This window comes from Pipra filicauda, unplaced genomic scaffold, assembly GCF_003945595.2.
Source record: "Pipra filicauda isolate LSUMZ 115617 unplaced genomic scaffold, ASM394559v2 scaffold14_size4853619_pilon, whole genome shotgun sequence".
Lineage (NCBI taxonomy): Eukaryota > Metazoa > Chordata > Aves > Passeriformes > Pipridae > Pipra > Pipra filicauda.
The window spans coordinates 2,808,659-2,835,020 of record NW_024103985.1 but is presented as its reverse complement, the minus strand read 5'-3'; the positions used below and the strand labels follow the sequence as shown (position 1 = coordinate 2,835,020).

The window sequence follows — 26,362 nt, the reverse complement described above, 5'->3', positions numbered from 1 at the left end:
CTTTGAACTCCCCAAATTCACACTGTAATGCTGTGAGCTCCAACTCTGAAGGCCCTGACACTCCACATGGACTTTGATGCATGTAGAACCATGAGGTTTGGCTCTGGCAAACCCTCTCTGACCTCCACAGCCCTGCTGGGGCATTTTTTTCAGTGTCAGCCATGTAGGACAGCTTGAAAGCAAGAGGCCTGCTTCCATCTCCTCCACACACCCAGGCACTCCCAGTTTAAAATTAAAAAGGGTGCAAACACTTGGCTCATCATGTTTTCAGTTGAGTCTGAATGCAGGGAATGTTAACATGAATTGTAGGCCCCCACCCAAATCCAGAAATTGCTGGATTGTAATTGTAATGTAAATAAGTCTGTTTTCATAATTGTCCTCTCCAACTCGTTCCAGCAACAAAACAGTCATCCTGCACATTGTGTAACCAGTGCCAACTGGTTTCCAAATGGGAGAGCTGGGAGCCATAAAGGCAAGCCTGTGCTCCAGCTGTGTAGATCTCGATACTGGATCCTACGCTTGCAAAAATCACTTCTGACACATCATCCTACCAGAGGCTCCATTATCCTAAAAATATCTGACCCTCAAGCTTTATAGAAAAGCTTTATTTGGAATCTGAGTTCTACACGCACTGGAAAGATGCACTTTTCTGATTAACTGGATTCAATTAAAACCAGTCACCAAGTTCTTCAATTGCAAGCTCTGACAAGGCAATAACTTGAGTGCAAACTCTGAAAGGACTTGGCAAATAAGTTGCTTTTCAGAGTTTAAAAATCTGCACCATTAAAACCTTCTATGTGCACAGGTCATGGTGATTTTTTGCTAGTTATCACCTGTTTTGTGTACAACAAGATTACAAAGATGGTAAAAGTCAAGTTAAGCCAGACAGGTATTTCAGACACTGAACCACCTGTGCACTTCTGAACCAGAGCAGCTCACCTTTCATGCTCTCTTAACTCAGTGTGAAGGAGGCAGCAGCTCACCATTCATTAAAGGCAGGAGCAGAAAAACCTCCAAAATATTCTGCACGGGTACCAATTACAATGTGTTTACTGAGAGAAGACTTGCACAAGCGTCTAATTAAGCCTTCTCAAGCATTATTACTGTAACACACGGCCCCAATACCATATGCTGATCAGGCCTGGCTACAGACAGACGACATTCTGACTAGACACTGTATTTTAAACACTTTATTAATAAATTTTTGCACATCTAAAATACATGCTTAGTCACAGGTATAAACCCCACGATACAAAATTAATTATAAATAAATAAACAAAAAATAAAGTATACATCTTAGTTAACAAAGCCCAAGGCCCTGAATCCACTCTCCAGGCTAAAGCCTGTTGTGAGCAGAGCTCTGAGGTACACCCAGGGTGGCAGCAGACTTAAGTCCTTGCTCCAGTAAAGGAAGGAGATGAGAGGAGGGACATAAGAACAACCGTCCCTTGAAACAGCAGTGAAGAGGGTGTGCTTGTCAGAAATGTATTGAAAGATTTTTGAAAGAAATGCTGATTTTGCTGGAGTGTCTTGCAAAATACACAAATGTATTTCAAGGAGGGGGATCCCCCTGTCTGAGTGACTTCAAAATTATCCACTTGGAGAATGACCTATATTTGAGGATTCCCCAATTTTCCAGAATTGTGTTATATTAAAAAAACTCTTTACAATTCCATGTGTACTAACAGAGATCCACATAGAATGAACAGCCTGTGGCTCTCACTTCATTTTTGATCACTGTGTTGCTGGTGGCACCTCTCCTGTTGTCCTTGTCACCTGAGGGCAGACGTGTCTGTAAACCTACAGAGACCAGCACACTCTGCTCATCCTGCAAAATGTTCTCATTTGGACAGGAGGTGCCATACCTGAAAACTGGTTTGGGACCTGGATGGACACATGGTTCCCTGCATGTGCAGTGCAGGCACTTCTGAACTGCAAGGGCAAAGGCTGCACTTCGGGTCCCTGAGCTCAGCTGAGGTCTCAGAGTGTTCATCACAGAGTGGTCACAGATCATCCAACAAACACTCCTAAGAGATCCTGGCACACTTGGATGTGAGTTAGTCCTGCTTCCACTGCAGTCACTGGTGGCCAGTTGTGATCTCTCAAGGAGAACAAAAAGATGAGGCACACTGTTCCTTCCCCCAGTTCTCCACTGGAAGCCTGAGCACCCTAATTCAGCCTGAGCATGACCACCATCATTCAGATGCAGCTGCATCTCTTCTCCTCTTTGATCCTTCCTACACTGGTGATGCTGAGCCACATGTTGAGATGAAGCAGCACAATAAAGCTTTTGGACTCCTGGCTCAGCATGCAGAGCCAGGGAGGCAGCCCCTGAGAACTGCAGCCTTGCCAAGACACCAACTTCAGCTACAACTGTGCTGGGTCAAGCACGCTGCCATGTCAAGCAGCATTCCACACATCTCAGGTGAGCTTTTCTTATGGAAGTCACCACAACCCCGACCTCTGCTGACACACTGGCTCTTCTCTCAGTTATTCAGAAATCAAAAGGACCACAGGCAGCCTTTCTCATCCAGGCTCTTGAGCACACTTCCCAGAGGCTCTAACCCATCACTGCCATCTGGAAGCAGCAGAGACCTCACAGTAGACTACAGAACTATCTCCTCCAGTAGCAGGTTTCTGTGCACAACAACTCCAACATCTCCAGCAATGCAAAGGTACTTCTCCCCATGTTTTCAAAACCAGTAGCAGTCTTTCCTGCCTGGAGAAAACTCCAGGCTGTGGACATATGTCTGGAGGCGAGGACCAGCAGGGCAGCAGAGAGGTCTGGAGGCCCCTGTCTGTAAAGGGGCTTTTTTTATTGGCCCTTGACCCCACACTGTTAACCTTGGTGCAGCTGGGGGCAAAGGCTGAGCTACAGTCCCCTGCTCATCATGGCACCTCTGGTTCCTGCACAGCAAGCGGGCACAAGCTGGGAACTGGGGCCAAGTCAGAAGAACCCTCTCTGGTTTGCAGGGGGGTTTCTGCTCCCCTGGCCAGTGAAGCAACGGAACGGCCGGAGGTAGGAGATGAGTTGGTGGGCATGCAGGAACATCCTGAGGGGGGGATCCTCTGCCCACAGGGGGATCAGACTTCGGAGGGCTTTTCCCACCCAGCAGCAGTGCAGCAGGTGCCAAGAGCTGGGCTGGCTTAGGAGCAGTCCCACACTGGCAGAGTCCTCTCCTGCCGGCAGAGCAGCCCCGTTTGGCAGGGCTGGCCCCACATCTCGCTGGTGCAGGTGGAGACAAGGCCTTGGCTGCCTTCCAAGCGACCCTAAACCAGAAGCGTCTTTTCTTGCCCGCAGGAAGGTCACCTGAGTGCACAGTTAAAATCTGATCAGGAACAACTGAGAAGTCCTGCTCTGGCAGCAGGAAAGCAAGAGACTGTCAGGAGTGACGTGGACATCAGACAAGGGGTGTCCACCCATGGCACACATCCGAGAGGGGCTCTGTGTTTGTGCTGGACAGGTTTCCTCCAGAACTTCCAGCCCTTGCACTGGGCACCCCAAATCAATCACTGATGAAAATTCTTGGCTCTGTCATTTACTGAGGAGATTAAAGGTCCAGGAAGATCCTTCCAGAAGAAGACAACTCTACACAATTCCACTAAGCCAACTCTCTTGGCCAGAGGACTACGATACCCCCACACCAGAAGGAATTCTGAACTGCTTTCAATGAAAACAAACCTCTGGACCATAGCACATGTGGCTGGAAATATGTTCAAAAGTTATGAATCAAAAGAGGGAAGAGAGAACTTTCAATGGAACTCTGTTTTGACCAGCTCTCAGAGAGTATCCAAAGGTAACCCTTCTACAAAAAGATTTGTCAAGAACTTTGAGGTAAAAGATGAAAAATGGTTTGGTTACCAAAGCCATTTTGCACAGCCAACCTAAAGTAGCACCTGGCAAGCACAGCCAAGAGTGCCAGTTTGCACCATTCACAATCCTGAGTGGTCCTACAGATGAGGATGAAAAGCAAGACCATGATACATAATCCTGTTTATCTACAAGCACCCCACTGACCAAGCACTTCATACAAAGCAGCTGAATACATTTCAAAGCTACATTTGCTTCTGCTTCAGGTTTCTAAATAGCCTTCTAATCATCCCTTTGAAGATAACTCAGTCAAATTAAATACATTTTGATGGTAAAATCTGGACATGACACACTAACAAACACTGAATCCCTGCCTAAATAACCAAGGAAACATAAAGCAGTGTTTTTCTTTCCTTTTGAACTAGCAAAGGAAGTCCGGCCACGGTTCAAAAAGAGTTGTAATTGAAAATGCAATACTTACATTTTTTCATAGAGGCACTTGCATCCAAGAATGGGTGATGGAAAAACTCATCTGAAAAAAATCAAGAACTGTGACTCAGTGAAAGGAAATGACTGTAAGAAGTTTACAAAGCAGTCAAAGCATAGCAAGTTACGGTGTTTTACAGTGATTTTTCCATGCAATCCAGTCAACCTTGGAAGCTGGTTGACTGCAGTTGTATACAGTAGGGGTCAAGATTGCAGGGTAGAGACTGGATGCAGGACCTGCTCATATATAAGGGATGGGAAATTATTTGGATCCCTGGCTGATCAGGATGGTGAGTCCTCCTAACTGCAGGGATCCAGGGGAGCTGTATTTATCACACTGCACTGCCACTCACTACACTGAAGAGGAATGATGGACAAAAAGATTACTCCACTGAGTGATCTTCCATCACACACAGACCCAAACCCTGCACACACTGAGGGCAGAAAGGATCACAGCCCAGAACTCCCCCTCTTTCACACCAGGCACAACTGCTGCTTCCTCCCCTCTTTAAGGGAGAACATTCCACAGGTCCAGGCCAAGAAAAGCTTCTGTCCTGGCTTGCTGGAGACATGAGGACATGTTTGCCTGTCCTCACAAGTAGCTTCTTCTCCCAATTCCTTCATCTCTGATTCACTGCAGCTCTGTGCCAGAGTCCTCTCCTATCACAATCAGCAATTCAGCCTTTTGGGAATGTTAGTCATGGATCAACACTGATTATGGAGCTAACTGCAGGCACTTTAACTTCTTTTCCCAGCATGGATTTCCTGTTGCAACACCCAAGGTTTACAAACTTCTCCTTCTGTAAACAGCTCCTCTTTGGCCAGTGAGCTTTCCAGAAAGTAGCAACTGGGTTTTTTGTCTGCTTTTTAATCTTAAACAATCCCTGTCTGCCCAGCCTGAGAGACCCTGTCTCACCATGCCAGGGTCCTGCAGCCTGAGTGCGGGCTTAGCACAACAGAAGGGATGGAACTGTCTGGCAGGGAAAGCTGGCATCTCACAGATTACATCTGCTGTGGATGGAGAACATCCCCATCCTGGAGGAGCTGCTCAGCTGCTGGAGTTTCCTGCTTCTTCTTCAGACTGTTCCTCTAGAGCAGTGAACCATCCCTCAGCCAGGCTGACTCAACTGAGGGGGTGGAAATGATGATTTCTTTCACTTTTCCCCCTCCCCGCTCCAAACTGCTTATTAGTTGTACTTGCAAAGCAAAATTTAAATAACCCAGCTTGTAATCATCAGCAGGAAGCTTGCAACTTGAAACCCTCTCAGTTTTCCTCTAGATAATCTTGAGATTGCAAAGACCACCAGTTCCTAGTAGAACAGCAGCTGAGACACACAACAAGTAAATGAAGTTTCAAGCTTATGTGTTGCTGTTGTGTGACTCAACTAAACTCTGGGGCAGCTCCGTGGAGGGCACTGTGCACATCTCCAGGCAGATTGCAGAGGGCCTCAGGGGAAAAGGAGCAGCAGGATACCCCCCCTCTGGGGAGAGTGGCTCAGGAATCATGCCTGACCCAGCAGCACTCACAAATCTTCAATTTTCACCTTACAGAGTGCTGGAGGGTACAGGGGCAGTGAACAAAGGCACTGACCATCAGCCAAAGCAGGCCTTCTGTAAACAGTGCAGGTGAAGAGAACTTCCAATGGTGAGCTGGGCAGGGGGAGGACAGAGCACTGGGACCCAGCTAAGGGAAGGGGGAGGTCTGGATGGGATCCAGAGCCACGGGACATGAACAGCTTGTGCACAGCTGGGCTCACACAGTAGCTGAAAAGGTGACACTAACTGGGCACAGAGAAGTGCTCTCATTTACGTATTGTTGCTATCTTGGCAAGGGGCATCATCTGGAGGTGGATGGGACCAAGTATACAACTGGATAGTGAGGAAGTGGATTGGTCTAAATAAATCATGGTTCTGGTAGTTGCTTTCCTCTCAGCTGACAGGAGATAGCAGAATGTGTCATGAGATGCCACACACTCATCAAGATCTGCCTTCTATAAAGCACAAGGAATATCTCAAATATAGGCTTCTCTACAGATTATTTTCTCACATACCCCTTAAAAACAATTATATTCTACAAGGATGTGACAATTTATAGAGAAAAAGATCCTACAGCAGCCAATAACCTCAGTGCTGAAAGTGTTGTCTTGAGTGATATCAAAATCTATTATCTCAAATTTCTAAGCGTTAGACACTGACTCATACAGTCTACTCCCAGGAGGTACAAAAACAGCTTATGGGGGTCTAAAAAGGTTTGGCAGACTCAATTTCTGACAGCAGGGAGTCAAGAACCTCAAGGATACCTTCTTTTTAAATGCACAGCAGCATGATAGAAGAGGTGGAGATCCACAGCCAGATAGAAGATCTTCAGGGAATAATACTGCAAGGTGCTTCTATCCAAGCCAAGTCTGCCAGGAGCTTCAACTCCCTTATCAAAAGGCTCATTCTCTCACTTCTGCACCCCAGTAACCAGTTCTTTACATTCATCACTGGATAATTATGATCAGCCTCTGTTAATCCACCCAGATGACCGTCCCCAGAAAGGCTTTCCTGGCATCTCTAATCCAAAAGAATAACAGAGGGTGCAAAACAATTTCTCTTCATCAGCTAGCACATGCTGCCCAGCAGGGGACAATCCACTTGAGCAGATAAGCAACAAATAACCAACTGAAAACCAATGCCCAAAAGACAGAAATATCAAACTCTTTTACCCCAAGTCTGACTAAAAAGCACTGAAAACACTCAGGATGTCTTTGCCTTTAGATGACTTGGCCCTTTCAGGGGCTCTAGGAAAGGCTCCACCTCTGCCTGCTTTCCTCTAGGGCAGGGCTTTACTAGGAGGTTCTTCAGACCCTTTTGCTCCGCTAAAACACATCTGTACGATGCTGCCAAAGTCAGAACCACCTGGCTCACAGTGACTCTTCTTAATTTAGAAGGAATTCAGAAAAAAAAAAAAGAATGAAATCTTCATGTCAGCCAAGACAGGAGACAGACACAGGCCCAGAGACTGCCAGTTTGAGCCCTCATAAGAACCACAGCTTCCTTCCACAGAAACCTGGAGAAGGAGGAAGGGGCCTGCAAGCAGCTATGGTCTCCAGGCTCAAATCATCACGGCAGACCCTGAAAAATGGAGGGTATTGACTGAATTGTTCAGTAAATGGGTGCAGTTTGCAGCTTTGGGAAGGAGCTATGCTAGAGAAAAGAGAGATGCTCAAGATACCACATTTTACAATCAAAGTTCAGAGAGATTATAAAAGCAGAAGCCAGGAAAGGGAACACAAGTAACAAACACACGCTGAAGGTGTGCCACATCTCCAGGTTTGCAAAATTGTACCGAAATCAGCACGGGCCTTTCCAGCACAGGTACTAAAACCCCCAAGACTATGCAGCCCTCAAGGCACACGTGAGATCCAGGTGTCTGGATGCTTCTCCTAGCACCAGCCAGAAGTACAGATGTTTGTGCAGTGCCACAGCACAAGAGACACACAGAGAGGCAGCAGAACTAAAACTGGAAGGAGGTCTTACCGAAGTCCATGCGGTCCTTATGGTTACGCTGCAAAAGGCCCAGCAGGAGCTGCCTCAGGTGGCTTGATGTCTCCCTGGGGATGCTAGGATTGCAAACAAAAGCAAAGTAAGGGACACTTGCAGTCTACTTAAACTGCTTTTACATATTCAGGAAGGCAACTGGCAAATGCAAACTCCGTGTGCCTGCTGGGCCAGGAACACCAGGAGCTCACTGGAGGGAGGCTGAACTGAAACATCTCTATTTGCATCTCTGGCTTTCACTCCCCACTGTCACTGTTCAGGCTACAGCTAACCTTGCTTTAGTGGCCTCTCCCATGAGCACCTGCAGATCCTTCCCTTCCACAGTGGTGCCAGTGTCAGCCCTCTGGTTCTCAGCTAAGCCCATTAACGTGCAGTATTTTGCACTTGATAAATAAAATCTCTTCCACTTGTGCTAGTGGGAATAAGGAGGGCACTAAAATCAAGCAGTTTCCAAGGGGAAGCTTCCAATTAGGACACTGGTGGTGAAATGTATCACCAATTACTACCATTTTATTAAGCCATTTGTTTTTCAGTGCAGCTTATGCAAGGCTGGCAAGCAACCTTTGTCTATTTGCTTCCTTGATATACAGCATTTATTAATTGGAGGCCACTAAGATGTGAGCAACTGCCACCCAAGCAAGCTAAAATTCATGCAGCTATCACCCCATTTTTCAGCACAGTTAGGAAGAAAACACTCCTTTCCATACAGTACAAAAGAGCTGGTAAATCACTGTGCTCTCCCTTGCCCCACAGCCAGATGGAGAAGAGGCCAGGGCAGCTCTTCCCAACCCCAGCAGACTGCAAGATGCAGGGAATAAATGACCAGATTAAGGCAGGGAAAGCGGAATTCAGCTCCTGCATAAGTGGATTCAGCTCTGCTGACTTCCCTCCATCACCAGAAGTGCTGCTGGGGGCTGTAGTAGCCAGGCTGGGGCAGAGCTCTCCAAATTAGAGCGTAGGTGGTTCCAGCTCCCCTCACTATTAACTCTGTTTATCATGGCTGTGCCCAGCATGGCCCCACGCTCTGCCAGGCTTTTCCCTCTCCCCACACTGGGGTCAGCTGAGGTAATGGCCTGTGTGTGCCCAGCACAGTAATTTTAGCTGCTCAGTATCTCACACGTGGCTCGGGCAGGGCTGCCCTTCACTGGGCTGGCATCACTCACTGCCCTGAGGCCAAGCCCCACTGATGCTGGGAGAAAGAACCCTTCCTACACCATCTCCACCAATCTGCCCTGCCAGAGACAGGGTAAAAACAGAAGCTGGCACAAAAAAGCTCATCAAGAAAGTGTCCTTGGAAGCCCACTGTGTAATGGAATAACCCAAGGTACCACAGTGAGCAGTCTCCTGAAAAATACATTAGTGCTGGAGACCTGCAGTCCTGCAGTGTTATCATCATCATTTATTTATCCATGACACACAAAGCTCTCACCCAAAATGAGTCCATTTCCCAGCTATGGCTTTAGCCTTGCTATGGCTTCAAAGCCAAGAAACAGGCAGGTCAAGCCATGGACTTCAGATGGCACAACACAGATGAAGATGATGCAAACAGCCTGTCTCCTCTTATCTCCCACGTCTGAAGCATCAAGTTTTGCTACTCTATTTTCCAACTATTATTTTCTAAGGCCACCTTTTTAAAGATAAGCAACAAATCTGCCTTATTCCCCCATGATCTGGGATGTACTTTGCCATGCAAACCAGCATGATGAACGTTAGCTACTAAGATCAGCACTGCTAAAATTGTGAGGCCTTTGGGCATGGGCTCCCCAGAATGCTCAGAACAGCATCTCACCTGTCAGCAGCAGCTGGGTAGGCAGGGACTGCTGGGGAGCATTTAATGAGTTTTTCTTCCCCACCCCATTCCCAAGCCAAAACACAGCACTTTCCATAGCCATGGCAGGGAAGTGGGTGCCAGCCTGCTGAGCCCCAAGGAAAATGAAACCAAATCCTGGCACTGCTGCAGTTTGAGGAGGTCGTCTCTGGATAGTTTTGTGTTTCATCCTGTGCTGGCAGGGCTCTCAAGCAGTTTATTCATGTTTACTCAGGAATAGCACAGATTGCAGCCCACGTCAGAGACAAACTGACTTTGGAAAGCTGGGAATTGCCATTTACACAAAGGCCACTTCAGATCTGACATCCACAGCAAAAAAAAAACCAGTGGGCTTGGACCTAAATTTTGGAGGAGTTTGGTAGTTCAAAAGTGGAGATAAGTGAAAATGGTGAATGCGGGCTGTGCAAAGGACTCAGAGAAGGACTAATCCTTACAAGCACAGACAGGCTCTCCTCTTACAGCCCAGTTTCATTTCTCCCCTCACCTGCTCCACGAGCCAAACAACAGCAGGGCAGCGGGATCGACACAAGGAAGCTGATTAGTTGTAGGGATTAATTTCTCTCTTAGTAAGAGGGACTGCCTCAAGGTGAGCAGCCATGTTTTGGGCTGTTTAGGAAAAACACGAGGTCTGCTTTCTGCTCACACAGATTATTCAGCTCCCACTATGTGGTGGCATTTTTGCTTTAAATTGTTCTCGTTGGGTGTTTTACTCCCTCGAGCCCTCCAGTTCAACCCAGGAGAATATGCAGATGCCCCAGAGTTAATGCTGGTAGAAATCTGCCTTCTCCCCAAATCAAAAAAGGAAGTACTTAAAGGGAAAGCACAAGTCATTGATAAGAGCTCCAGCTTCTTGACAGTCCCTTCTAGTTATCTTTTGGAGCTGTCTGAACTGATAAGGGAAAAGAAAAATCCACATACAGCAACCCACTGACTTTCTGCATATGTGGCTGCATTAGCAGCTCTGCCAACTCGAAGCTAACTTTCTGCTTAAAAAAGACCTTCCAGTTTTTGGATATCTTATCTGGAACTTCAGTCCTGTCTCTGTACCAGGCTGAGGTTTTCAGAGCAGGCATGAGGTTCTGCTTTAAGAGCTCAGAGATCAAAAGGAAAGACCACAGCAACAAAACCAAAATACCCTGACAAATCACAGCACTGAGCAGCGAGGTAACATATACCCTGTTAGGATGAAAGCAGTTCTCTTCCCCCTGGAAACTGCAGCAGTGTCCATTTCCATGGAGGTTATAGTGTTTCCCCCTAAGAGCAGGATGGACACAAGCAGTTGCTGCCCTGACACGTGAGAGATGGGAATGTGATCTGCAGTCAGGTATTGCAGGTTACAGGAGGGACTGCAGTTTGGCTGCTCACACGTTTCCAGAATTGCCATGAGCTATTCCCAAGGCTCTCGGCCTCAGGGAAGCCATGTGTGGAACCAGACCACCAGCTGGCTCTTGGAATCACTAAGAATCCTGAATTTTTGCAATGTAGGGGAGCAGCAGTGTCTGCAGAGAGAGAGAACACCAACTCTGCCTATCCACTGCTGCCTCATTTTCTCTGGGCCAAATCACTGCTGGTATAAGGAATGGGGAAAGGCAGGTGGCCAAATATTTTAGTCACCTCCCTGAGTGACAAGCCAGGAGCATGTGAGGACAGGTATAAACACAGGGTAAACAAGTGCCTACAAACAGCAACACTGGAAAAATGCTTACTTGGGCATCAGCATCTTGTTTTTCTCATAGAAGAGGCGGAGATCCTGTGGGCTGCTGGCCTGTATGGGAGAGAGAAACCAGTATATGAAGGAGTTGACAGTGAAGGAAAGGGATTAACATTTCTATTTCACAGCAGCTCTGATGAGCAGAGAGACACTTTTCAATTGCTGGACCAGTACAGACAATGAGAACCTGCAGCTTGCTTTAGACTGAAAAGCCAGCCCTGTGCCAGAGTGAAAATACAGTATTTTAGCCTGCTGCCATTTTGTCCCTGACCTGGTTCTGACCTGCTCTCCCCTTATAAGGGCTGAGCTTCACTGCAGTGGGCTCTGATGCTCAGGTTTGAGCTGGCCTAATAGCCTCCCCCAGAAGACTAAATAATTGCATACATGAGGAGCCTCAAATGGTGAATGGCAGATCCTGCTGGGAACATGGATTGATGCTGCAGGGCATTTAGAAGAGGGGCAGGGAGCCTGCTGATGGGCAAGAGGATCTGTGAAGAGACTGGGAATGTGAAGAAAAAGCAACTCTATTGGGATTTCCTACTTTAATTCCAGGGAGCCAGAAGGTCTCCAGCCACAGCTCCTGTTTTATTTGTGCAGTAATACACACAACTGCGTGGGATGTTGGATGACAAGATTCCAAATTCCGAGAGATGAGATTTAAAAAAAAAGGGGGGGGAGGGGATTGGCACAAGAGGTTTATGGCTGAGGTTAAAAATAAAATCACCAGTAGAGAAGCACAGACACGTAAAAATCTGCTAACACAAGTTCTCCATTTGTTTTCATGCAATGAATAATACAGGCCAGTAAATTAACCCTAGTGTCTCAAGCTTTTCTGCTTAGGCTGAGTCTCTTTATTAAAGGCAGAGCAGGCTGGCTGGCATGACACAGACATGGAGGCACACATAAAGAGGGGAGGAAGATCAGAGAGATTCATCTGCAATCAATTATTGGTGCAGCAGAGTGTGTAGGAAAGCGTGAATGAGGAGGCAACAGGCAGCTTCTCCTGATGTTCAGGGCAGGCTCTAAAAACCCTCGAGCCTTCCACCTACTTCTGTTTCTAAATTAGAAGCATTTAAGGTCAATTAAGATGCTTAAAATGGCAAATCAGACAAGCCAATCTGCAGATGGCCATCAAAATACCACTAACAGAGCATGGCTGGAAAAGCAGCCACATAAGATGCTGTTTCAACATCACCTACTCCCTCTGGCTGAAGATGAAAATTGAGGATAATAGAGCTCAGTAAAAAAACCTCAAGAGAATGCAAAGGAGAGTCTCAAAAGCTGCTAATATCAACACACTTGTGTAGCACTCATCAGGACAGTATTTTTTACACAGCCTTACCGACAAAAGCTTCACAACTCTCCTATTGATTTGTACCAGTAAGTGCTATTGGATTCCTAAAGGAAGCAAATAAAGATTTCCTGATTGTCTTTTCTGCAATAACACACCCTCTGCCATTCACAGACACAGCAAGGACCCAAAGAGAAGGTGCAGAAATACTTTCTCCACAACCCATCAAAATGAATGTTCTTTAGCAAAGCACCTTGTTACACAGATGCCAAACTGCACCAAAACTTCCAATTGCTTCCACTCAATTTGATTTGGTTCAGGAAAACTCCATTTTAACACCTTTCCCCTTGCAGATCTTGGGTCTGTAATTTTTGGTCAACTTTAAGGAGGCAAACACACACTGCACCAAATGGCCTGGCCACACTGCTCTGTGTGATGAAAAATATGCCTGACAGACACAAGGTACAAGGAGGAGCAGAACAGGGAGGGCAGGGCTCATTCACATCAGAGAGACTCAAGCCTTGGCTCTGTGCTCTGGTCATTTCCTGTCCCAACAACTCGATTGTTTCACAAATACAATGAGGCTCTGATCTACTTCAAACACTGTTTTGTCAGACATTTTCCTGGCAATAAAGACAGAATATATTAAAAGCAGCTCATATATGAAGCCCAGCTCATTAGAGAGGGTTTCCATGCACTGGCTCAGACAGAAACAAAATCCTCAATGAAGTTCCCCCCCTCTTTGTACAAGTTCAAGAGATATCCCTGTAGGGTTATTGTTCCTCCACATTCTGCTTGTCTCAGCACTATCCTCACTTGCTCCTGCACACCCAGACCACTCTCCTTCACTAGGGCTGTTCCCTAGAGCCCATGATAGGCTGGTCTCTGATACAGATACTGGGGGAAGAGTCATTTTAGTGAGTGCCCAGCACAGATAACCACGGATCACCATTAATTTGGTAAAAACAACTGAATCTTCACATAATTTTATTATTAATCAAATGAGTCACACACTTCTGTTCCTGGCAGAGGGCTCCCAGGCTTGCAGTAACATGCTCACTGCTCTCCTGCTGTCACCAAGCATTTCATAAAGCACTAGGACCTTCAAACATTTTGCTTACCTCTCCTTTCAATAAATAGTGCTGCTCTGAGCATCGTGGAAAAAAATACACAACCATTTGTAAGAGAGTAAAAATGCCACTGGAATCCCTTCTTCTAGGAAGCTAAAGACTTAACTTGAAACCTGCCTTCCAGGCAGACACACCCCGCCCAAGAAAAGCACCAAAAAAAAGCACATTTTAAGCAGGTAACAACTAGACCATTCGAGGTACACAGAGCCAGCTGCTACCTGCAGGACAGCATCCATCTGTCAGACCCAGGGATGCAGAACTGACAGCTCAGCTTTCCCCAAGAACAGGAGACACACCAGCAGGTCAATTCACACCCTTAGTCCCCCTCTCGTGTTACTGTGGAGCAGCTGCATTGGTGTAACTGGTTCTGTTTTTGTCTGTCCTTTCTATATATAGAGACAATTGGACAAATTCAATCATGCCAGTCTGTTAGTTTGTCCCCAGCAGCAGTGGAAATATGTTGAGCCAACAAAGGCATTCAGCATAACCCTGCCAAATCCCACTCGGTGCTGGCTGCCCACAAGTGAATTGTATGTGAAAAGCAGGCAGGGGGGTGTTTCCAAAAGCACTCAGCACTGGATTTGTTGTGCTTGGGCAAAGGCTGGATGCAAAAGCCCAGCACTCAGACAGAAGAGGGCCAGAGACATTCACACCTTCCCTGAACAGCCCTGTCTAGTCAACACTTCATAGCAGGTGTGTGGTATCTGCTCTGTTCCTGAATCCTTTCCTTGGAGATCCGGAGCTGCAGAAAGGGGATTCAGATTTGTTAGAAAAAAAAAATAAACAAGTAATGATGTTTCTAGCTCAGTAGTTCCAGGTAAAAGCTTGAAAACCTGCTGCAAATACCCTCTGCTTGTTAAGACTCACAGCAAAGTGGCTGCATTTGGGGGACCTGAAAGCCCCAGGACCAGAAACAAGCAAACAAAAAACCAACCCCTGAACCTTCTTCTTTAGCTGTCTGTGGATGTTTTCTCTCTCTGCTGCCAACAGAGCAGGATGAGACCCACAAACACTGGTCCAAAAGCCACTGACTACAGCAACAAGTCAATCTCTGTGCCCAGTCTCAGCAGAATAAACGTACCACTGCCAGGAATTCCTGTCCCCATGGACACAGGACAGTCCAGAGGAACAGATCTGGGAACAAAAGAGTAGCCTGCCTAACAAGTTCTAAGTATAAAGTCATCCCTTCCTTAGTCTTCCTCAAGGCTTGTTCCACAACATGGCAGTTGCTATAAGTGACACACAATCCTGGTACTTATGCAGACAGAATTAACTCAGAATTAAAGCAGTGAACTTGGTACACCAGACTTGGAAATTAATTTTTCACCTAACAGCTAGCTGGGACAAGGACATAAGCAGGCAGGTTAACTCTTTCAGAGCTGCCAGACCGGGCAGAAAAACTTGCACTGCCTCTTATGTCACTCCCCTGCTCCCTGGCTCCACAGTGCATCACATCCGTAAAGAGCTGGAAGATTCATGCAAAGGCTCAGACAGCAGATAATCAGATTTTATGGTCTTTAGATGATCTGATGTCCAAGGGGACCATACTACTGCCAGAGACAGCTCTGACACAAAGTACATGTTCTTGGTGGCGAGTCTGCTTACCAAGAGCTGCCCAGTTTTAAAAGGGGTCACACGAGAGAAGCCACCAGAAATATCAGTGTGATTCCTCCCCCACAAAAAAGAGAGATTGAGGTCATTTAACTAATCATATTTAAAGCACCATCTGACAAGGACTAGACTGGTTTTAGATTGTTTCAGACCTTGTGTAAATCTTCTCTGCCTCCAGCTTTGCTTCTGGTTGTCACTTGTTTACACTGCCTGTACCACCTCACAGTGGGCACAGGCTCCCAGTCTTTTCAGCTCAGGTAAGGACAAGATGTAACCATTACCCTCCCAAGGCACTTCCCAGTATTGGTCAGCATGACCAGGAAATGCACTGTTCAAGTCCTGTCCTCAGCGACAGAAATGCAGAGGTGTAAGTGCAGACCACTTATTAGGCAAGGCAAATTAACAATTCCACATTAGTACAGTGCTCAGCAAATCTGTTTATAGGGATTATGAATCCCATTAATCTCATCCCTATGGCAGTCTCACTGTTTTGTTTATGGGCACGTTTAATACAAAAAGCTCCTTAAGAAAGCTTCACCAGCCATCCTACCAACTGTTCACATCTGAGCATCAGCAGCTTCTTTCTCGCCTGCGTGCAGTGAGGCAGGGAAGGGACAGGAATGGTTCTGGGAAATTGCCTTGGGTGACCCAGCTATAGTTAATTTTAACTCTGAGACAGCCAGAAATCACATTCACGCACATAAACACATCTCTGCCTTGATTTAGGACACTTTCTGGATTGACAGCTGCCTCAGCCTTTCCACACATTTGATCTTTTCTCCATCTAACCCATCTCCCCGAAACCCTATTTTATTTTTAGGCAGCTCCTTCCTCCTCCCCGCAGATAACACTGGAGTCCCTTTGGCTTGCAGCCTCCTGGAGGTGCCTGGTTGGCTCATGCAGCAAACAGCCAGAGCACCCAAATGCAGCATGTTTCATGCTCCAGATTCCCATGGGAATCTCAGCCAGACAGGGATGAGGGGCTGTTCTTGCCAGCCTGGGAGGGAAGGCACGGTGAGGATTTAGCCTGAAGAGGTGAACGTCAGAAATCCAGTTCCTGGCTTCCCTGTGCAACTGGGTCTGCTGGTGGCACTGTGTGGAATCAGCCTGTTCCCTCCCTACTCATTTGGAGACATCTCTCCCAAAAGCACTCATTGCTATTCATGGTGTCCCAATCACCCCTGTCCACTACCCCTCTTTTCTCCTAAAAGCCCTGTAAACAACAGTTTCTCCCTGATCAATGACCATCAGCAAATTCTTACAACACAGTCATGCCAACAAAGACAGAAAGCCAGTTAACCTTTAACCAGCTTCCCAGCATCTGCCCTAGACAAGCTTCTTTCACCTGGATCTCACAGCTCGAAGGCAATTTGTGACACACACAGCCAAAACAAATAGATGGGGCACAGAGAACCATCTGGGCTGAGCTCCTCTTTCTCCCTGATCAAACAAATCCACAGCTGCTCCTGCAGTAACAAACGGGATTGGCATTGAGCTTCAAAATACAAACTCCAAAAGAGGAAAGGGCGTGGGGAAAAATTAAAACAGAGGAACAAATGACCCCCGTTCCCAGCCCAACAGATGTTGGATTTATATGGGAAAGAGAGGTTATCTAGCAAGGCAAACACAGAGCAAGGGTCAGGAGCTGCTGGGAAGGGACTGAAGTGTCCCAAGGCAGGGTTTGCCATGGCTCACTCAGAGGGACGTGGGCACACAGGAGTGTTCTCACCCCTGTGTGAGCCTGAGCACACACCTACAGGCAGAACACTGATGGTTTTCTGACCATCTGCCCTTTCAAAACCTTGGCTGGAGAGCTCAGTGGAGCTGACTAATATTCAATTCTATTTCCTGGGGAAGTCTTCTCTATAGGAACAAATGTTTTCAGGAGAACATTTCTGTGACATCCCTCAGTGGCCAATGATAAAAGCCACCTGTTCTTTCCACAGAAATCAGGTGCTCCACAGTTGTGTGCAATCTGCTAAGCAAAGAACACCTATGATAAAGTCACCATATGAAATGGTGACTAAATAATTTGAATGAGCACGGTATCAAGGTGCCTTCACAGACTAAAAAGCACCAAGTTACAAGGGAGAATGAGTGCCAGGCTCTCCTATGCAGCAGTCAAAGCTTGCCTTCTCCTTCCCCACGTTTCTTCCTTCAAAGAAAGTAAATATTTGTGTGTTGTCCTAAGTCATTTTCTCCTCTCAAACAAAGAGACCAACACCAATGAACAGAAGCCATTCAGAAGTTTCAGTGCATTTTGGGGGTGTTTATAAAAAAAGAAACATGCAAAAAAAATGAAGCCTTGCTCTAAACACAGACCAAGCTGGTGGACAGAATATAAAGCACTGGGATGGAAGATTCTTACAGCAGCAGGGAAAAAATTACCCTGAAGGAGAAAAGTGCTCTTGGCTCTAGACAAAACCAAAACATATCATTAGTTTACTCCTGTATTTGCCCACCCTTTCCTGCAACAGATTCAGAACTCATTTTATCCTCCCTGATGATGTAACTGCATAAACATTCGAGGTCTCGTGTGAAATCCGAAAGAGCTGTGAAACTAAAGCTCAGAAAATCCTACACTTCATAAAATTTGCTTTATTAAATGAGCATAGATTTGTCCCCGACTTTTTTTTTTTTCTTTTTGGTGCTATTTGTTTTTATTTCCTTTTCATTCATTTTGGGGGTTTGGTGGGTTTTGTTTGTTTGGGTTTTTTTTTTTTTTGCCATTTTGTTTTGTTAGGGAATCAGGATAAAGAGATGTCAGGACACGTGAAGAGAGGGCCACAGTTCACATGTGCCCCAATGATCTCAGAAAATGAAGAAGCACTCCAGAGGCATGCAGTTGACATATATCAGCATGCAAATATGAAGTCTTTTTCCACAGATTAGAGATTACAGAGCTCACACATTAGAGAAGCAAACAAGTATCAGCAATTCGAGCATCTCTACTATGCTTTAAGACAGCAAGGAAAAAAACCTGACAAGTACAATACTTTAAAATAGTAATTGCAAGGGAGATCCTGGAGATCTCATTCAGCACGGAAGAAGGAAAGGAACACACAGTGTGGCACACTAATGACCTGGACCAAGAAAAAGACGCTGAGTATAGAGGAACTCCAGCTATGTATGATTACAAATATGTGAAGTAATCCTGAAACATGCATGAGGCTGTGGTGAATTTCTCCACCATTCAAAAATTTAAAATCAGACAATGCTGTTCACAAAAAATATGTTTCAGCTGATCCAGAAGTTACGGCATTTAAGTATAGGGTGGAGTTTTACAGGACTGTGTTGTATTAGGACGGGTTTGGACCTGATGAACATAAACATTTCAGGCTGGAAGGGACTGCTCTGACATAACAGATAAGATCTTTTTGATAAGATTCTACTTAATGACTTTGAAAACCAAGTTGATTCAGCTGCAATACACCAGTTACCACCAAAACATCCTGAACATTAACCTGCAATTACAATCTTCCTTATTGTCCTTCTATACACAACAGAATTATAATTATAAATTATACACTAAGTACAGTTGTAAATAGGCCTGAAAAAAACCCCACTGCTTTAACTGATGCATGGTAATTTTCTCAATAAATGACCCTTCCTAAGGATTTATAACTGAGAAATACATTTCAGTGAGATACAGACCAGAAAAGACTAATATTCTAGTAACACATCCAGCATTACAACATATAAAGCACCACACTGTCAAGGTGTTGGACAGCCAGACCTTCATGAGGCTGGATCTAGGGGAGCTGACATAATAATGACAGAAGCCTTTGAGTAACCAGATTAAATGGAAAAAAAGAGATAAAAAAAAAAAATCATGAAACAGTCAGAAACATCAGATCTAAGCAACTCACCTGAAAAGGAGCCTTTCCTGTTAGACACTGATAAATGATGGTTCCTATACTCCAGAGGTCAGCTTTGGCATCGTAGTGTTGTGACATAATGACTTCTGGTGCCTTTTTGGGGAGAGAACAGAGATTCCTTTTATAAGAAGATGCAGCTTTTTCTTTTTTTTAGCAGCTCCAACAAGGAGAAGTCACTATCATGCTTTAAAAACTCTTGAGCTAGATTCCCCAATTACCATGAAAGATTTGCTCCCAATAAGACTGTAACACTATCTTGAAAGGGCCAATTCCCTATCTAAGTGGGGGAAGCAGAGACTTTCATTCAGGAATAAAAAAAATATTCCAGTATTGGGTATTTTGAGCAAACTCAGTACTTTCCCCTCTCAGTGCACTATTTTCTGCTGAATCCACCTATACTCATAAGAAGCCTCATTGCAATGGCACAGACAGATCTTCTCAACTAAAGCAAGGAACAGGTAAATGATCAGGAGCTGCCAAGGCTCACAGGTTAAGCTCCAGCCTCCATCCTGAGCTGCTTCACTTCAGCACTTTCCTCATTTAGCCCAAGATGGCAGCACATTAATTAAGCTCCAGAGCCTGCTGCCAAGGTCACAGTTTGGGTTCAAAGGCAGCCCTCTGTGTTTCAGCCCAACAGCTTGAGCCCTGCTGTGCCTCAGACTCTGGGTTCTAATCTCAGACCGTGCACTCAGCTGCTCCCTGCCAGGCTTGTTCCAGAAGCTGGAGACAGTGCAAGCCCCCAGAGCCCCACGGCTCAGGAGGAGTGTGCCTTAGGAGCAGCAGCAGAGGGGGGACAGAAGGGCAGGCTGGCTAATCCCACGTGTTTATGACTAGAGATTTCATTGCAGTGCTGCCAGCATGGAACAGGATCAATTTTCTAGCTCTATTAGAAGTAAAGGCCACATATAATGGAAAAAAAATAATGGCAAGTTGTGGACAGGAACTGGGTTTGTCTGTAGGGAAGCAGGCATGGCACCAAGCAAAGCCAAGGAAGAAGGACAAGAACTGCACAAGGAAGTTTCAAGTCTTGCATGACATGGATCATACTGGGATTCAGACAGAAAGCCCATTTTGATGGGGGTAAAACACCTTTTTTTTAAAACAGCAAAATGAAACAAGCAGCAATAGGCTGTGACCCAAAGGAGGGAATCAGGGCCTGCATTGCCAGCAGATGTTCCCAGAGCTCCTGCACAAGATTCACAATAGCAGTAGGGACAGACTTCAAACACTCCCTAAATCCCAGTCAAACCCTCCCTCCCCTTGTCCTCCTTCAAATCCACCAGTAAACACAGAACAATATGACACATTGAGATTCCTTGATATATCCAGAGTTGTTTAAAATAAAAATAAAAAATAAAATAGAAAAATATCATCACTAGCTTCCTCCAGCCCTTTCAAAATATAAGCTGGGTGTTTTCAATTACTTTCACAAGCAAGTCTGAAAAAGTACCACTAAAAATAGACAATTCAGGAAACTCTCATAGGAGAAGAGAGTTACATCATCTTCACATATAGCATAGTTCAAATAAACATCAGGCTTCAAAAAAGGGAGAGGAAGTCTGTTTTGCTTAAGTTAGTACTGTGGAACAGACTACCAAATGCACCACCCCTGTGGCACAGTCCAGCCTAACTCTGCCCAAAGACTATAGACAAAAAACTTCAGAGTGGATTAGACCATGTTTCAAACCAGGTGCCTCCTGCCCCAGGGCACCTCTAAAAACTTCAACCCAAGTTGACCCACATTATGTTTTTACTTTGAGCTCAGACACCCACACCCACAGGAACTATTACATGACTACCTCTGACATTTTTATTTCTGTCTAGTTTTGTCATTTTTAATTTCACTGACTTGATGTGACACTGAGACCTTGCTGCTCCACAAGCACAAATAACAGATAACCTCATCACAACCTGATCCCAGAGCGGAAAGTACAGAGAGGGTGAAAGGGATCAGTTTGGTTTCTTATACACATTGTTTCACAGTCTAAGTCCTCCTGGAAGCAACTGGTTTGGTGAAAGAATTGACTGCAAAGGCTGAGGTGACAGCAGGTTTTTGGAACTGCTCTGTCTCAAAAGGACCTGCTGAAGCAGGGATTTACTGAGGTTCCTCTGCAGGGAAGCAACACCTCAAATAGCCAGATATGTGAAGTATCTCCCCAGCCCTCACTCTTCTGTTGTTGCTTTGCTCATAGCAGAGGAAATAGATTGCACTTCCCAATGCCTTCAGGGGAGAGGCCTAGGTGACCTCTGGGAGATGCAGTTTCTGGGAGCAGACAACAATCAATAGTCCATTTATTTATCCAAAGCTCATCTGAAAATTACATGACAGCACAGGCACCCATTGTCTGACATTACCAGCAGCCAGAACTTTAGGAAGCCCCCAGGTAATAGCTGGTTTCTGACAGTAAATAAAATTTCACCTTTGGAGGAAAGACTAGAGAAAAACAAAGCCTTGCTTTTGGGGGGCAAAGCAAGAACAACACAGAAAAACATGTAGGCAAACCACACTTACCATGTACATGGGTGAACCACACAATGTTGCTGCCATCATATTGTTCTGCAGGTACCGGGCAAACCCAAAGTCAGCTGCAGAGAGAAACAGAAACAGGTGAGGGGCAGACACCAGTTCTAGAGAGCCTCCACCTTCTCCAGTTGATTCTTTCTACTTTCCTTTCACATCCCATCAGTCTTCACAGCACCTGCCTCATCTTAACAAGGTTTTGATAGCTCTCTTCTTAAACACCAACATCCTTGTGCTAGTTATTAATGCACAGTACAGACACTAGAAAAGGACAGACCAAGCCACAAAAGCCCAGAAGAACAAACTCCCATCTGTTTTTCAGGGATAAACAGTCACTTCTGGTACCCATTTGCCTGCACTTTGAACTGTCATCTGGGAGAGCTCTCTTGGCTCCAGTGAGAGTGTGCCAGTTCATAACTAACCAGTTCATCTGCTGCTACCTCAGCTTTCCATTTGGGGAACTGAAAGTTCCCCTCCATTCAAAATGCTCAGTGTAACAAGACACCCAGGACAAACCACTTCCCACCACCATCCACACTTCTTAGCCCAGCCCTACTGGAGTCTTCCTCTTTTTCTTTAGAAAGGTTCCAACAGTGCCAACCCCAGCACTAGGACAGAAAGCTGAGCCACAGCAGAAAAGCCAGGGACAAGGAATACCAGGACAAATTACCTCTGCAGGTTACTGAGCATCTGATCATATGATACTTAGAGGTTCTCTCAAGGTTACCAGATATTTCAAGCTACGAGACTGACACTGTCATCTGTCACTAATGAACTGGTACAGCTAGATATTCCCTGGACCATGTACTCCTCAGGGTTGCAGGGTACATCACACCCAAGAGCAGCTGTGCCTGCAGAGCTCCCGCCTGTGTTTGAAGCTCCCAGTCCCTTCCACCTCACAGATAATAACTCTGCACTTCACAAAAATAAAATAAAAAAAAAAATCAAAACAAAACAGTCAAAGAGGCACCAACATTTCAAACTTTTCCACTGGACCTCATTTGTCAGGTGAATGAAAGCATTAACACTTCCTCCACAGCACAGGGTTCAGGTGAGGAACAGTTGTATCTAACTGGTGTCAGCTTCAGCTCAGGAGCTGTAACACAACCAAAAGCTCACATGTGAGGGTTGTATCATCCAGCACTCCTTTCTGAGAGACTCCAGGGGATATGTGTGCTCTGTAACTGGATTTTTGAAGCATCGGTCCCAACTACTAGTGGTCCATCTGTGCCACTTGCCTGATGTGCAGAACATGAATCTCTTCAAGATGCAGCTGAGAAACCTGCCTCTGATTCAGCTTGTGAAAACATCCACTTTTGGGTGTGCCTGACCCTGTTCTGTGCTCTCTGAGGCCAGCCAGGAGAGCAGCTACTATCAGGCCTTCAGGCACCCACATTTACCTCAATACTATTAAAAGCTGAAGAAAAAAGTCACAACTTCTGCTTATTTCTTGGTAAGCTTGGAGATTACACGCCAATTAGGGCAGGCTGGTGTTTGTTTTTACTGAGGGAGGCAGGCACTGCTCAGCTGGGAGCAGAGCAGGGCCTGCCCAATTCCTTTTTTGTGCTAAGTCTGTGTCCTGGCTGAGCTGAAAGCTTTTGCTCCTCCTGCCTGGAGCCGGCTGAAGGCTACATCTAGCAGAGGAACTCAACGAGGAAGATGAAAAGTGTTAGGGAATTTTAAAAGAAGGGCAGCAATCCTTTTCTCCTCCCAGACAGCTCCCCAAAGACAGATTGAGGTTTGCCACTTATCCATCACCAAACCCTCCCGAGGGTGACGTTCGTAATGGGGTCTTACCGATCTTTATGCGGATGTTGTTGGGATTTGATTTCCTGCCTCCAGCGTAGGAAAGGAGGATATTCTGTGGTTTCAAGTCCCGATGGATGATGCCTTTGCTGTGCAGCATTTTCATGGCACCTGCTATCTGCTGGAGAAAGAGCCTGATGGTGTCTTCACTAAGTGTCCGCATAGCTGGGAAGGAGGGGAAAAAAAAAAATGACCACAGATGAAAAACTTACAATGCCAGTTCCCCGAGGAGCCCAGAGGGCAGATTCTCACAGCAATTAGCCGTAATTTGTCATCTTTATTTCCACGTATGATGTCTTTTCCCCACACACCATTTCTGAATGATTCCTACAGGCAACAAGGGAGAGCGTTTGCATTCCCAGCTTATTCTGTGGTCAGGGCTGTTTTCAGCCCCAAGTCTCTCATGCTGAACTCAGGCCAGCACTGGGTGATGAATTTGGGTTATTAACTGCAGCCCAAAGTGACATTTGGTGAGGTTTAGGGCTTTCCTCAGCAAGAGCTGCCAGCCAGATCCAGACAAGCAGTAGGCAGGGCTGTGGCTGCCTCTGACCTATGGTCAGAGCTTTATCACAAAGACCAGGTCTAAAGGTAGAGCTAAGAGGAAAGGCAGTTAGGATTAGGATTTATGCCTGCAAGAGTCATTAAGGCTCGTGCTGGGCCTGGAAAGGGTTGGTAGGTTAAATTCAGTCAGTTAGAGCACATGGCCAGCAAGGATCTGTAACTCTGGGTATCAATCCAAGTCCAGGCCTAACCCTGTGCATCATAACCTGCTAGACCAAACCAGAACTCTAATCCCAAAGCCAGTGTTTGGGTGAACCATGGTCCAGCACCTAACAACACACCCTACCAAGTGACCCCTTCAAACCCTCATCTGACACCCTCCATCACATCCATAAACGCAGCAAGAATGTCTCAGAATGCTTTCATAGGCAAATTTTTTAAAAAGAATATAATAATCAAAAGCTAATATAGAAGCTCTGAAGTGCCCTCTCCTGAGATATGGGCTTCCCAAGAACTGTAGTGTGAAAATAAACATTGAGGAGATTAAAATAATGTTCAACTGACTCTTCTAATCAGAGCAATGCAACATCAGCTCTCGTTATTTTAAGAACTATATGTATGAAACTCTTGCCAAAGCTGGGAGCAGCCTGCTGAACAAACCCCAGGATCAACAGTGCTACCAAGCCTGCCCCCTTGTCAGTCACTGAGCAAATCAGGCTTCAAGCAAGCACCATTCCACCTAAATAAAATAATTTCTTTTGTAAAAGGTCCCTGTAAATTAGTTGGGACTTCATTAGTGTTTTTCCAGCTGTTCTCTAGTAAAGACATTAAAACAGGCTGGCAGGAGCTTCAAAACGCCACTCTACCCAGTCAGCTAGAAGGGAGGAATCCTTATGAAAACACAGCTGAGGTTGCACACAGCTTTAACACAACACAGGAAATTAAAAATCTAACTTTTAAAATACGTGCATGGGAAGCAGCAAGGGACACAGATAAGTTAAACAGCACTTAGACTAGAAAATAAACTCCCACCACTCCCAAACCTCACTGTTCTGGGAGGAGGCACAAACACAGCTAAAGTGTCACCAGAGCTATCAGGTGGTCCTGGACTCGTACACGTGAGACCAGTGCACATGGACACAGCTCCTCTCCCCTTGCTGGGCCTTTTTCCTCGTGGACTGGCACTCAGCTGGAATTCATGAGACTCCTCTGCAAGAAGGGGAGATTCTGTGAAGGGATTTTAAGGATATTAAGAGGCAGCTCAGATGCAAGTCTTCAAAACCCACTTGCATCTTCTGAAAAAAGCGTTGCCTCATCTTTAACAAGGCTTTCCCCAACCTCCTGCTGACTTATCTCAGTGTACTCAGTCCCATACCATTTTCTGCCAACTAGAAGTCCAACATCTCTTAGCTGTGCTCAGTGTTCTCTCCAAAAAGGTCTCTGCAGTATTTCTGTGATTTCTATTCAAGGAAATCTATTCAGGAACAGTTAAAACACCACCTTTAAACAAAACAGCAAGAATTCCATCTTTTTTTTCCCAATTCAGCTCAGGCCCAGGAAAGGACAGGCTGTCTCATCTCCCAGACACGAAGCAAGGCTTGAAACTTGGCAATTCTTATTATTAAGCCAACAGGCAATTACCAACTCCTGGCTAAATACACCCTGCCTCTAGCAGGGAAACTGCTGAGAGCCTTGTCCTGACCTGCAGTCCCAACAACATGCCACGACTTTGAGGCGTTACCCTCTCCTTTATATAATTTGGTGGCTATAAATCTAACACAGAACTAGCCACCAGCCCTCAGCAAACCAGCTGAGCCTCCCCAATGTGGATTCTAACTCTTCATAATACTGAAAACAACACTGCCACCAAGATCAGAAAAATCCACTCACCCATAGAAAATAGGGCTTCTAAACTATTAATTTCTGCAGAAATTAAGCTTTTCCGCTCCGCAGAACTCTGTACAAAGCTCTCAGCCCTGCAAAAGTACTGTTTTCCTGGCACACACAATCTAAACTGGTGTCTTGAGCCTGCAGACAGGTTCTCCAGTGCAGCTGCAGTGGCAAAGTGCAGCTACCACGTTGCAGTGCAGCAAAATCAGACAGAGGTCTGGATCCTCTGGCAGCATTAAATCTCACAAATCCAGGTAGGAAGGCAGGACTGTGAAATTGAAGTGCTGCCCTCAGGAACAGAGAAGGGACAGTCAGCTCCTGGGGGAGTGCAGGGGCTTACCCTTTTACCTCCCTC

General features: G+C 45.8%; 1 protein-coding gene across 4 annotated transcripts in view; it reads right to left on the bottom strand.

Annotated features, from left to right (window-relative positions):
- The window catches only part of ULK1 (unc-51 like autophagy activating kinase 1), a 77,888-nt gene that overhangs the window by 29,127 nt on the left and 22,399 nt on the right, over positions 1 to 26,362 (bottom strand). For all 4 annotated transcript variants that reach the window (XM_027732980.2, XM_027732979.2, XM_039378887.1 and 1 more), the window contains exons 7-12: positions 23,608 to 23,781; positions 21,802 to 21,875; positions 19,281 to 19,382; positions 11,375 to 11,433; positions 7,820 to 7,902; positions 4,293 to 4,343 (exon numbers count right to left, since the gene is read on the bottom strand). In XM_027732980.2, coding sequence (XP_027588781.1) covers positions 4,293 to 4,343; positions 7,820 to 7,902; positions 11,375 to 11,433; positions 19,281 to 19,382; positions 21,802 to 21,875; positions 23,608 to 23,781 — 543 coding nt within the window. The remainder of the gene's footprint in view (positions 1 to 4,292; positions 4,344 to 7,819; positions 7,903 to 11,374; positions 11,434 to 19,280; positions 19,383 to 21,801; positions 21,876 to 23,607; positions 23,782 to 26,362) is intronic.